At 41.0% G+C, this 12,358-nt stretch overlaps 1 protein-coding gene across 3 annotated transcripts in view; it reads left to right on the top strand.

Annotated features, from left to right (window-relative positions):
* LOC121550311 (EGF-like repeat and discoidin I-like domain-containing protein 3) overlaps positions 1–9,134 on the top strand; it is a 301,126-nt gene extending 291,992 nt beyond the window's left edge. For all 3 annotated transcript variants that reach the window (XM_041862526.2, XM_041862525.2, XM_041862527.2), the window contains one exon: positions 7,022–9,134. In XM_041862526.2, the coding sequence (XP_041718460.1) occupies positions 7,022–7,171 (150 nt within the window). In that variant the 3' untranslated portion in view covers positions 7,172–9,134. The remainder of the gene's footprint in view (positions 1–7,021) is intronic.
* Positions 9,135–12,358: the final 3,224 nt, after the last annotated feature.

Genomic DNA, 12,358 nt, shown 5'->3' with positions numbered 1-12,358 from the left:
ACTTATATATTGCATGTAGTTATAGACATACATTCCCTCTCTCTCTCTATCTTGCAAACAAATGCACAATTCACACAGGAACACACACCTTCATTTATACACTAATACATGGAAACATTGACACATTCACATAGTGATTCGCAGCAGCCCTCCTAACTGCAATATCCTAGGTGCCAATATTTACAGACTATGTTGATGGGGGCAATTAAGCACAAAAGTAACTGATTCATGTTTAATGCTGTTCCACTTAGGTGCCAAAGGGTTAATTAGCCAGTGGAACCGTCACTTCCCCCCAGGTCAGAGGGTAAATGTCTGTTAGATGGAGTTAAATACAATCATAGTTTAAGATTAGCCACTAAAAACTATTGTTTCCTCCCCTTAGAAGATATCAGCAGTGCTTTGTATGCCACCACATCTGAAACACGTGCTCAAGGGTCAAGATTAGCTTTGATTTGATCTATATTGCCTTCCCGCTTAAAGAAGTGGATGGCTTGCGGACGTGAGTTTGAGCGTAACTCTGGTGGCCCGCTATCAGCTTTCCAGTAAAGGCAGGGTTGAGCTAAGATTGCCTCACGTCACCCTAGCTAGCCACCAGCGACATAAGGGCATGCGTGTGCAAAGGCTAGGAGACCTGCACTCTTGGCCTCTGCAGTAGTTTTTAAATAATGGAGTATGGTCAGTGGTCAACCCCCTGGATCCACCCAGGCTTCCCCAATAATGTACACCCTTGACTGGCTCAGCCAGCAAAATCAATGCTGAAGAAAAGGACGGCTCCTGGGTCAAACTAAAGCCGCGCCGCAGAACGGACGGAGATGGATCATTCAGTACACAAACATTGGCCATTTGACTAGAGCAAAAGGGAGAGAGGGAGGGTCAGTCACCCAGAAAGGACATGCAGTAAGCAATCATTGCAGAGCAGAGAGAAAGCAAAGCACACTTTGTAGCATAGCAGTCAGTCAAACATTGGCAGTCCTTCATAGACAGTCAGTGAGGACAAGTGAGGACACATGAGATGATGTCTTTGTTTATGGATGTTTGGAACATGTGTCTCCTCTGACTTGGGTTGCAAAGCTACCGGTAATTTACTGAAGATTCCAGTAACTTTGGTAATTTTGGTAATTAACAGAAAATCGATGGCAATCTATTGTAACTTTGGTAATGTACTCGTATAGTATATTTTTTTGATTATTCATATATAGTATTCATTCAAGTCAGGGAAATATTTTCCAGACCTGGGTTCAAATATTATTTAGGGTATTTCAAAGACATTTAGAAGTAACTATATGGATATTGTTTCATTGAATATTTGAATGTATTTCGAAATACACTAGGAAAGTATTGGAATGTATTTGAATACACTCAAATACACAGACAAATGTATTTTCAAATGCAAATATTTAAATTCTCCAATGTATTTGAACCCAGGTCTGTTTGGTATTTGAAGTAATGTATTTGTAAATAAGTATTTTTAAATGTTTTCAAATAGTAGGCTATGTATAGGAAATTATTTTACAATTCTTTAACATACTTCCAATATAAGTAGTTTATTCAGGTCATATGATTTGAAAATACTAAAATACACAGAAAATAAGTATTTAAATAACAAAAAATCAAATACACATGTATTTGAACCCAGGTCTGCTATTTTCCAAGTAAAAATTACAAAGGCAACTCAGTAGGATACAGTGAGGGGAAAAAAGTATTTGATCCCCTGCTGATTTTGTACGTTTGCCAACTGACAAAGACATGATCAGTCTATAATTTTAATGGTAGGTTTATTTGAACAGTGAGAGACAGAATAACAACAAAAAAATCCAGAAAAACGCATGTCAAAAATGTCATAAATTAATTCGCATTTTAATGAGGGAAATAAGGATTTGACCCCTCTGCAAAACATGACTTAGTACTTGGTGGCAAAACCCTTGTTGGCAATCACAGAGGTCAGATGTTTCTGGTAGTTGGCCACCAGGTTTGCACACATCTCAGGAGGGATTTTGTTCCACTCCTCTTTGCAGATCTTCTCCAAGTCATTAAGGTTTTGAGGCTGACGTTTGGCAACTCGAACCTTCAGCTCCCTCCACATATTTTCTATGGGATTAAGGTCTGGAGACTGGCTAGGCCACTCCAGGACCTTAATGTGCTTCTTCTTGAGCCACTTCTTTGTTGCCTTGGTCGTGTGTTTTGGGTTATTGTCATGCTGGAATACCCATCCACGACCCATTTTCAATGCCCTGGCTGAGGGAAGGAGGTTCTCACCCAAGATTTGACGGTACATGGCCCCGTCCATCGTCCCTTTGATGCGGTGAAGTTGTCCTGTCCCCTTAGCAGAAAAACACCCCCAAAGCATAATGTTTCCACCTCCATGTTTGACGATGGGGATGGTGTTCTTGGGGTCATAGGCAGCATTCCTCCTCCTCCAAACACGGCGAGTTGAGTTGATGCCAAAGAGCTCAATTTTGGTCTCATCTGACCACAACACTTTCACCCAGTTCTCCTCTGAATCATTCAGATGTTCATTGGCAAACTTCGGACAGGCCTGTATATGTGCTTTCTAGAGCAGGGGGACCTTGCGGGCGCTGCAGGATTTCAGTCCATCACGGCGTAGTGTGTTACCAATTGTTTTCTTGGTGACAATGGTCCCAGCTGCCTTGAGATCATTGACAAGATCCTCCCGTGTAGTTCTGGGCTGATTCCTCACCGTTCTCATGATCATTGCAACTCCACGATGTGATATCTTGCATGGAGCCCCAGGCCCGAGGGAGATTGACAGTTATTTTGTGTTTCTTCCATTTGCAAATAATCGCACCAACTGTTGTCACCTTCTCACCAAGCTGCTTGGCGATGGTCTTGTAGCCCATTCCAGTCTACAATCTTGTCCCTGACATCCTTGGAGAGCTCTTTGGTCTTGGCCATGGTGGAGAGTTTGGAATCTAATTGATTGATTGCTACTGTGGACAGGTGTCTTTTATACAGGTAACAAGCTGAGATTAGGAGCACTCCCTTTAAGAGTGTGCTCCTAATCTCAGCTCGTTACCTGTATAAAAGACACCTGGGAGCCAGAAATCTTTCTGATTGATAGGGGGTCAAATACTTATTTCCCTCATTGAAATGCAAATCAATATATAAAAATTTTGACATCAGTTTTTCTGGATTTTTTTGTTGTTATTCTGTCTCTCACTGTTCAAATAAACCTACCATTAAAATTATAGACTGATCATTTCTTTGTGAGTGGGCAAACGTACAAAATCAGCAGGGGATCAAATACTTTTTTCCCTCACTATATATGTGGTCACTCTATCTACTGATTCCCCATTGGAGTTTTGTTCCTTCAGAAATCAATTTCCATCTATTTTGTTTTCTTAATGTTTATTTCAAGAAAGTTATCTGCACACCACTGGACGAATTTTGCCATTTCTCTGTCAAAACCTTGAAGAGAGGCTTGGTCTGGGTGGAGGAAACCCACAACAGCGGTGTCATCTGCATATTTAAAGAATTTGTGGGCTGCGTCAGAGGCTTGACAATCCTGTGTGTACAGTGTGTATAGTATCGGTGAAGGTATGCAACCTTGAGGGGCTTTTTTCCCTTTATTCAGATTACAACCTCTCACTTACGGTTATTTGAAAATGAAATGATGTCCAAAATATTGATATTTTTAAAACAAGCGATAGAAAGTTGGTTGCAATTTCAGTTTAATCCACCAGAAAAGACAGAACAAATATTACAAAAAAATGATGGTTAAACTCAAATATACTAATTGATTTAGTCCCTTGTAGCTCAGTTGGTAGAGCATGGCGCTTGCAACGCCAGGGTTGTGGGTTCGTTTCCCATGGGGGGCCAGTATGAAAATGTATACACTCACTAACTGTAAGTCGCTCTGGATAAGAGCGTCTGCTAAATGACTAAAATGTAAATGTAAAATTTACTCAAAACTAATTGCAGCATTACTGCAAAAATGGAAGAGGCAAGTGGAAGGGGGAGAAAGTAAGGAACTTGTCCGTCGGCCCTGCATTAAAGACCAAAATTGGATAAAGAACATGTTGATGAAAACATTTAAGTATACCAGTTTCATTTAACGACCCAAAAATTGACCGCTGTGCCATATAGATTGCAAAATATTTGGGAAATGATTTTCAATATACCGATTCCATGGCACATGGTTTATGAACTGATACACAAAACGACGCTGGATTCAAAACTTAGAGTTTTTCAATGTAAATGCATCCAATATAATGTTATATAAACGGGTGATACAACCATCCAGATTTTGCTGCAAAGAAACATAATCATTAGATTGGTACTATCCATATGTAGCTTGTTTTTGGTCGCAGGTTAAGGAATGTCTGAAGAATTGCAACGTTTACCTGGAGCTAACTCTGAAAATAGCACTGCTGGGAGATTTAAAAAGTCATATTCAATCAATCAATAATATAATGATACTCTTAGCAATAATGTTTATCTTTAATTTACAATATGTAGAAACTATGAGAATAGAAAGTTTCAGAACTTTTATATGGCAAATAGAAATCAATGCTGGATGGTCTTCAGAGATAGATGGGAGGGGTTGAGGGTAGCTTAAGGATGGAACTAAAAACAAACAAAAGATAACTATTGTAAAATATACTGTGTCCGTAAGCCTAAGTGTTGTTGTCAATTACTTTACTCAAATTAGAGGGGTGGTAGGTTTAGGGGAAAATAATGAAGGGAAATATGTTTAAAAAAATAATATATATATATATATATATATATATATATATATATATATATATATATATCACAGTGCATTCAGAAAGTATTCAGACCCCTTGACCTTTTCCAAATTGTATTACATTACATCAATGATCATGAGAACGGTGAGGAATCAGCCCAGAACTACACGGGAGGATCTTGTCAATGATCTCAAGGCAGCTGGGACCATAGTCACCAAGAAAACAATTGGTAACACACTATGCCGTGAAGGACTGAAATCCTGCAGCGCCCGCAAGGTCCCCCTGCTCAAGAAAGCACATATACAGGCCCGTCTGAAGTTTGCCAATGAACATATGAATGATTCAGAGGAGAACTGGGTGAAAGTGTTGTGGTCAGATGAGATCAAAATCAAGGTCTTTGGCATCAACTCAACTCGCCATGTTTGGAGGAGGAGGAATGCTGCCTATGATCCCAAGAACACCATCCCCACCGTCAAACATGGAGGTGGAATCATTATGCTTTGGGGGTGAGAACCTCCTTCCCTCAGCCAGGGCATTGAAAATGGGTATTTCAGCATGACAAAGAACCAAAACACACGGCCAAGGCAACCAAGGAGTGGCTCAAGAAGAAGCACATTAAGGTCCTGGAGTGGCCTAGCCAGTCTCCAGACCTTAATCCCATAGAAAATCTATGGAGGGAGCTGAAGGTTTGAGTTGCCAAACGTCAGCCTCGAAACCTTAATGACTTGGAGAAGATCTGCAAAGAGGAGTGGGACAAAATCCCTCCTGAGATGTGTGCAAACCTGGTGGCCAACTACAAGAAACATCTGACCTCTGTGATTGCCAACAAGGGTTTTGCCACCAAGTACTAAGTCATGTTTTGCAGAGGGGTCAAATGCTTATTTCCCTCATTAAAATGCAAATCAATTCATAACATTTTTGACATGTGTTTTTCTGGATTTTGTTGTTGTTATTCTGTCTCTCACTGTTCAAGTAAACCTACCATTAAAATTATAGACTGATTATTTATTTGTCAGTGGGCAAACGTACAAAATCAGCAGGGGATCAAATACTTTTTTCCCTCACTGTAACTGCATCCCAAAGTTCGTTGAAACCATGGTAAAAAGCAGTAACTGACGAGTGATTAGGGTTACTGCTTTTTTCCTTGGTTTCAATTTAACTTTTACAGTTACTGCAAACATGACAATAAGCTCCGTGTGTATTAGCGATTTGTGGAATAATTTGGGAATTGAGCAGCCTGAAGTGGCTTTCAGTTGGAGGATAACGCAGGCGTTCTAATTGCTCTCTTGTTTCAGTAAGGAGCAGGATTATTTGAGTGGAAATGCGCTGCAGCTTGCTCAAGTGTCATTATTTCACTCAAATCCTGTGCACGATGAAGCAGAACACGTCAAAGTATATCACAAACGGAATATGTTTCACTTTTCAGACCTACCAAACATACCAGTTAGAGTAACATCATAATTTTATATCCCTGGTCTTGGGGACCCTCAGGAATGCACTTTGTAAGAAACGTGTTTGCACCCTGGTGGGGCCCCAGGACTGATAAAGCCTACTTTCCATAGAAAGGGTTCTGGTTGAAGGTTTTCTAGGGGTCATAGTTGGTTAATTTCAACCACTCAATGGCTGAATGTTTTCAGCACCTGCTGGGGTCCGGCCCACTGATTTTACATTTCACATAATGATGATGACGAGTCCCATTACATCCCAAATAAATAGTCATAATTACACGTATTTAATTGAAACTATCATGGCCTTTAGTTAAGCTGTCCCAATAGGTACCCATATTCCATTTCATTCTACTGCCGATTAACCACAATTAGACACAAGGCTTCTAATGATCAACAACACAGTATACATCCAAATACGTCCGTTATGCTTGTTTATATTTGAATATTTTATGCTCGCACGTTTAACTACATATCAGAGGAGAGATTGATAATTTGCTTCTGGGCTGTTGTTTTGCTTCTGGGCTGTTGTCTATTGGGTCTTGTTGGATGCTACTGCACTAAGAATGGTCTGCCGTGAGGCAAAGGACAAAAGGTCACCAACTCCACTGCCATGTGATTTCTATGGACAAAAAGCACAGGTCGTGACCATACCTCTGGGCATTATGGAAGCGTACCATCAGAATGATGTAGCCTACACAGCACGTCCATCACTCTTCTTCTCCTTCTAACCTTTGCTCTTTCTATCTTTTCCTATCTCCCTTCTGTGCATAATGAGGCTCACATACACTAACGAGCTTGCTGAGATCTGTGTGGGTGTTCAAGATCCCCATTAATTTAATCTCATTCCCACTGTCCTTCCTTTTGCAGGTGTTCCAAGGAAACTTTGACAATGACACGCACAGAAAGAACGTGATAGAGCCGCCCATCTACGCCCGATTTGTCCGGATCCTTCCATGGTCGTGGTACGGAAGGATCACTTTGCGTGCAGAGTTACTGGGATGCACAGAGGAAGAGTGACCACCCTTTACCCTCCTCTGTCCACCTATCCCCCTATCCCCCCTTTAATACTGGATCATCTTTCCCAGATCTAGTGTTTCAATATAAACTGCGCAACCTGTAAAAATAAATCATTTTCAAATGGATTTTTCAAGAATACGTGTTTGGTTGTGGTGGGTTGCTGTTTGATTTAAACCTGCCCTTGTCCTAGTTTTGTCCCTTTTGATTTCTTGTTTTTGTGGTCAATGTCTTCTTATTCCTCTCCAGATTTTTCCCCATCATGTTTGGAATTAACTTGTGTAACATATTTGATGGGAGGGGGCTGGGGAGTGGATAGGGGAATCACACTGTGGTTTAAACATATTGCCATGGAAGCTACTGTACAGTGTTACTTTTTAACAAAGACAACATGAAACCTGTCTACCATGCTTCATTGGACATTATTAACCCCACTTAAACTTATAGCGGAACTATCCCAAAAATCATTAAACGTTCACGGCTAAATACTACAGTGACGGCTATATTTGTACTTTTGATTATAACACCTCTTCAAGCCAGGCTTTTACCATTACTGACACTGACATTGTAGCGCGAATAAAAAAACTAACAATGCTCAATGCTGTTGTATTATATGTAAAACACAAAATAATTGCATGGTGCATAAATGATGATGTTAAATGTATATTATGACATAATTTAAAACTCCTTCCCTAAGAGCAATCGCTTTGGTGTAGGGATCTATTTTTACGTGCATTTCTAAATAGTTCTGATATTCACTGCAAAAGCTTAAAGAGCGATCTACTAGACAAATAACAAGCAAAACACTGGCACTGCAGTATAGACACAGAGGGTGATGGGCTGGCTGATTGAAGTGTCCAAATGCGCTCACATTTCTATCTCATCTTTAATTTATTTCAATGTAATTAGCATTTACATTTAATGTTTGCGAGATATTTAATTTGGAATTATGTCACATTTGTAGAATTGTATACATTGTTTAGTTTTTTGTTTCTTTTGTCAGCTTTTGTATCCTTGTGCCCAATCCTTGTTGTTTTCTGTCTTTACAACATCACTTTTTATCAATGTGAAAAGCTCAGGATAGAAGTCACCCATCCATACCCACACAAAGAGTAAGCCCTCCTTTAAATATAATATTTGACAATATTTTATGTTTACAGACATTACCAGGCTAATGAAATAAATCAAATTATATTAAACATATATCACACAAATTATTATATAAACAGCATCACACAAACAGCTTTCTATTCATGCGTTTTCAAAAATATATAAATAAATGTAAGAACTTTGAACTTATAAATATCTATACAATGGACATTATCAGTTGTTGTTACTGTATGTCACTGTATTTCAGTGTTGCATTTGAAAGTATCATGACATGCATCATGAAAGTCTAATATTTCTTAGATCCATGGACACAGCATAAGCATCATGCCATGCAACTCACTTTTTATAATGGATGTGTTTGGCACTGCATAATGGTTTTTATTTAATGTTTTGATATCTTGGCTTTTGATCAAGCTATTTGAGTATATCTTGTCCAAAAGTGTCCATAAGATTGCCTTCTTGATTGATCATTCTAGATCGCTGTCTGTGTGCACTTTTCACACAATGGGATTGTTACCAACCAATGGAGATGTCAGCATGACATATGAGGAGGGATACAGTATCAAATATGTCCATGTCCACAGGCACATTATGTTACAGGTCCTTTACCTTGCACTCACCATTGGTGCATTGTAAAACTTTGGCTAACTGGTGAAGGGGAACCAATAAGTCAATTTTGTGTTTCTGTGTCTACGCCGTCTGAGTATCAAGCATTATCTAGCAAAGTGTACCAATGATATGCTAATTAATCCAAGCCTGCAGAACAGAGATTCAGAAACTATGACTGTGTGCAGCTGAGAAAGGATTCTGCTTTTTTCGGTCTTTCCGTTTGACCAATAAAAAAGATGTCTGTGAATCGAATGGCTTGCCTTCTTTTTGGTCGCAAAGGTATCACATTACCCGTCTTTGTTAATATAATACTCTTCTCTTGTTCTCTGTGGTCATGCTCTACTTTCTCCCAGCATCGAATTTCACGTGGCTGTGCTGCAGTGTGTCGCCTTCATTGATTTACCTTAGGCTGCCATGCTTAGTTCCTTTGTAGCGCGTTCAACTTCATTTTCTTTGCTGTGACAGGGGATCAATACGTGATTCGAAGGCCAAACATGGAAATGCATTGTCCGGTAATGATTAAATTATATGTGAGCCCGTATGGGGAGATACAGTGCCTTCAAAAAGTATTCACACCCCTTGACTTTTTCCACATTTTGTTGTGTTACAAATTGTGATTAAAATGAATTTGTGTTTTTTCTACGATGTACACAAACTACTCTAATGTCAAAGTGGAAGAAAACTAAAGGTAGGCCTTGTCAAATAGGTAGGGCTGTAGGAGGGACTGAAAGATAGTGATGGACTCCGAGTCATGGATGGCTGGAGGGAGGGAGTTCCAGAGCCTAGGAGCAACCCTGGAGAAGGCCCTGTCGCCGACGCTCTGGAGCTTCGACCTGGGGATGACAAGGTGGCCTGCTGTGGTGGAACGGAGTGCGCGTGTGGGTTGGTATTGGAGAAGAAGGTCTGAGAGGTAAGGGGGGCATGGTGAAATCAATGTGTTGGGAGACAGGGAGCAGGTGGAGTTCACAGAGGACAGGTATTCAAATAATGAGACAGTAGGGAGAGACAGTTCAGTTATTTTCATTTTGGAGTTATACAGTACATTGAGGCTGTTCTGTTGGAGATGAGTCTACACAGTAAAGTTTTTTCCCCAGAGTCAATTTCTAATGCGTGTGTTCCAGCGCTGAGGGTTAGTCGCCTGGACGCATCTTACCACCTAAATTGAGTGCTTCACGTATTCCCTTCATTCCTACAGACCCTGGCTCCGTTGTGAGACACTCTGTGATTGGCACATGGTGCTTCCATGGGCAGGGTTTTACACCGCTATAACATTGGATGCGCCCCTCCGGTGGGGAGCGTTGTACAAGGGCGGTTCAGTACGGGGGTGCTCAGTCCTCCCCTCATATCTAATACCTGGAACGCCGGATGGTGTTCTTGGCGTTCAGACGACAAGGAGGGATTCGGTCCCGGATTTGGAAATCCTCTCCAATAAAACTTCCCTGATCCTGGCTTTAGCTTTGACGTGGTGTTTATGCATGCATTATCTGTGCACCCTTCCTGTACTCACTTCGCCCCTGGCGAATTTAAGGTGACATTGCGTCCTAATGCGGCCTACTTTCCGAAAGTCATGGCTATGTCCTACAGGTCCTTAGAATTTGAGCTATTCCTCTTTTCGCCTCCTCTCCCACTGGATTGTGGAGGTTATCTCCATGGCATGTAGCAGCAAGGGGCAGTAGTTACCTAATGGTGTACACACCCACTCCACCAGGAGTCTGGCGGTGTCTTCTGCATTTATTTAAAGGGTGGGCTGTATAGGGGATATTTGTGCAGGGCCGAGTTGGGCATCACCACACACTTTTGTGAGGTTTTATCGCTTGGATGTCACTGCTCCCAGTGTGGCCCACAGTGTGCTTAAAGCTGGGACAGGAGTGGGCAATTAGGCAGCACACAGTTTGTGCAATACCCAGACTACCACTTTTTGCGGTTTAGATATCTTGGTCTGCCATTGGTCGTTTCATTTGGTATCCGTTGGGGTCGGCTTGGGGCTGGATTGCAGTTCCCTATTGTGATGTATTGTACCGAGAGTACCGACTCAAAGGGAATGTAATGTTATGACTACTGTTCCCCGAAGATGGGAAACGAGGTACAACACCTGTTTGGCCCAGCGCCACCGGTTTTGGGCTCAGTGAAAAGCGGTACTGAATTGAAGGAAGGAATCCGAGCCTCAGTGTTATCACCTGTGGAAGGCAGGGCTTCCAGCGAAGCACATATTTCATTGGCCTTGTCAGGCGTGATTGTAGTTCTTAAGTCGCGATAACGCGACTCCCCATAGTGATGTATTGTACCTCGTTTCCCTCCTTCAGGGAACAGTAGTTATAGTCATAATATTACGTTTCAGAGCCTTTTTCAAACCAGACAATCTAACAGAGCTACCAGTAAGATTTTGCAGAAAGTATGAATGCAGTTAACTAGCTTCCATCCAGACAGCCACCTATAACATTTTAATTTAATAGCCCTATGGAATTAGATCAGCTGCAAGTTAACATGTTTACAGATGCTATTCCAGAGATCAGATTAAACTTCTCTTTTATCTCTAGAGCCCTTATGTTCTGTAACATTGTCTAATATAGGTTCTCTCTAATACAGTTAAAATCACAAAACTGATTATAATATGCTTTCGATCATACAGTAAACTCAGGACCATACAGTAAACTAACTTTGTATATTAAGCAGTGTGAGGACAAACATAACTATTCAGTCAAATAATTGAGTAACATTTGATATGCGAACCATCAAAGGACCTTGTCAGCAGTTTTCCAAGAGGGGACTGAATTACCTAAGAAGCCAATGATAGTTATTTATAGCAGATTTTTGTCGTAAACACTTACCTAATTTGTCGGCATGGCTCTGTGCTTGTCACACTCATGATTGAGGGCGCATGGATTTCACGCACAGTACAAAAACGTTCTCGTTATCTTGTTTGTGTAGTCTGTGGGGAGTCTTTGGCAGAACTAGGCCAATCTTGTGTGCGGCATTCACTTCTCTAATGAAATTGTTGCTAATGTTATTTGGCATTCCAGTTACCTATGGAACATTAAAGTGGGTCAAGTATGTGACCAAAAAGCTTCAAAGACCGCCAAACAAACTCCTCTCCTGTATCTTATTTAGGTCAGATCTACCATGAGCATTGATAGATATGATATATTCTGCACCAGATGTATCTGGGAGCAGTGTGACTTGATTAGGCAACACACATCTACCCTATCTGTTGGAGAGGAGAATAGACTCCCAACAGAGCGGATGTATGCATTGTATTAGGCTGAACTTTCCCTCAAGGTGCATGCATGTACAACCAATTTGTTGTCTAAGACCTCCCCGATGTCCCCCAGATAAGATGTTACAGGAGCAGTGCATTCTGCTGTTGTTGACCTATTTTGTTGTTTGTGGTGGGAGAGGGCATTAAGTCCAGAAAGTCTGTGGGTTTACTCTGTAGTCATGAGTTGACCAACCAGAGAGAAACCAGCTTTCACA

This window comes from Coregonus clupeaformis, chromosome 18 (assembly GCF_020615455.1).
Source record: "Coregonus clupeaformis isolate EN_2021a chromosome 18, ASM2061545v1, whole genome shotgun sequence".
Taxonomy (NCBI): domain Eukaryota; kingdom Metazoa; phylum Chordata; class Actinopteri; order Salmoniformes; family Salmonidae; genus Coregonus; species Coregonus clupeaformis.
Note: the sequence above shows the minus strand (reverse complement) of the source record. Positions and strands in the feature narration are given on the sequence as shown.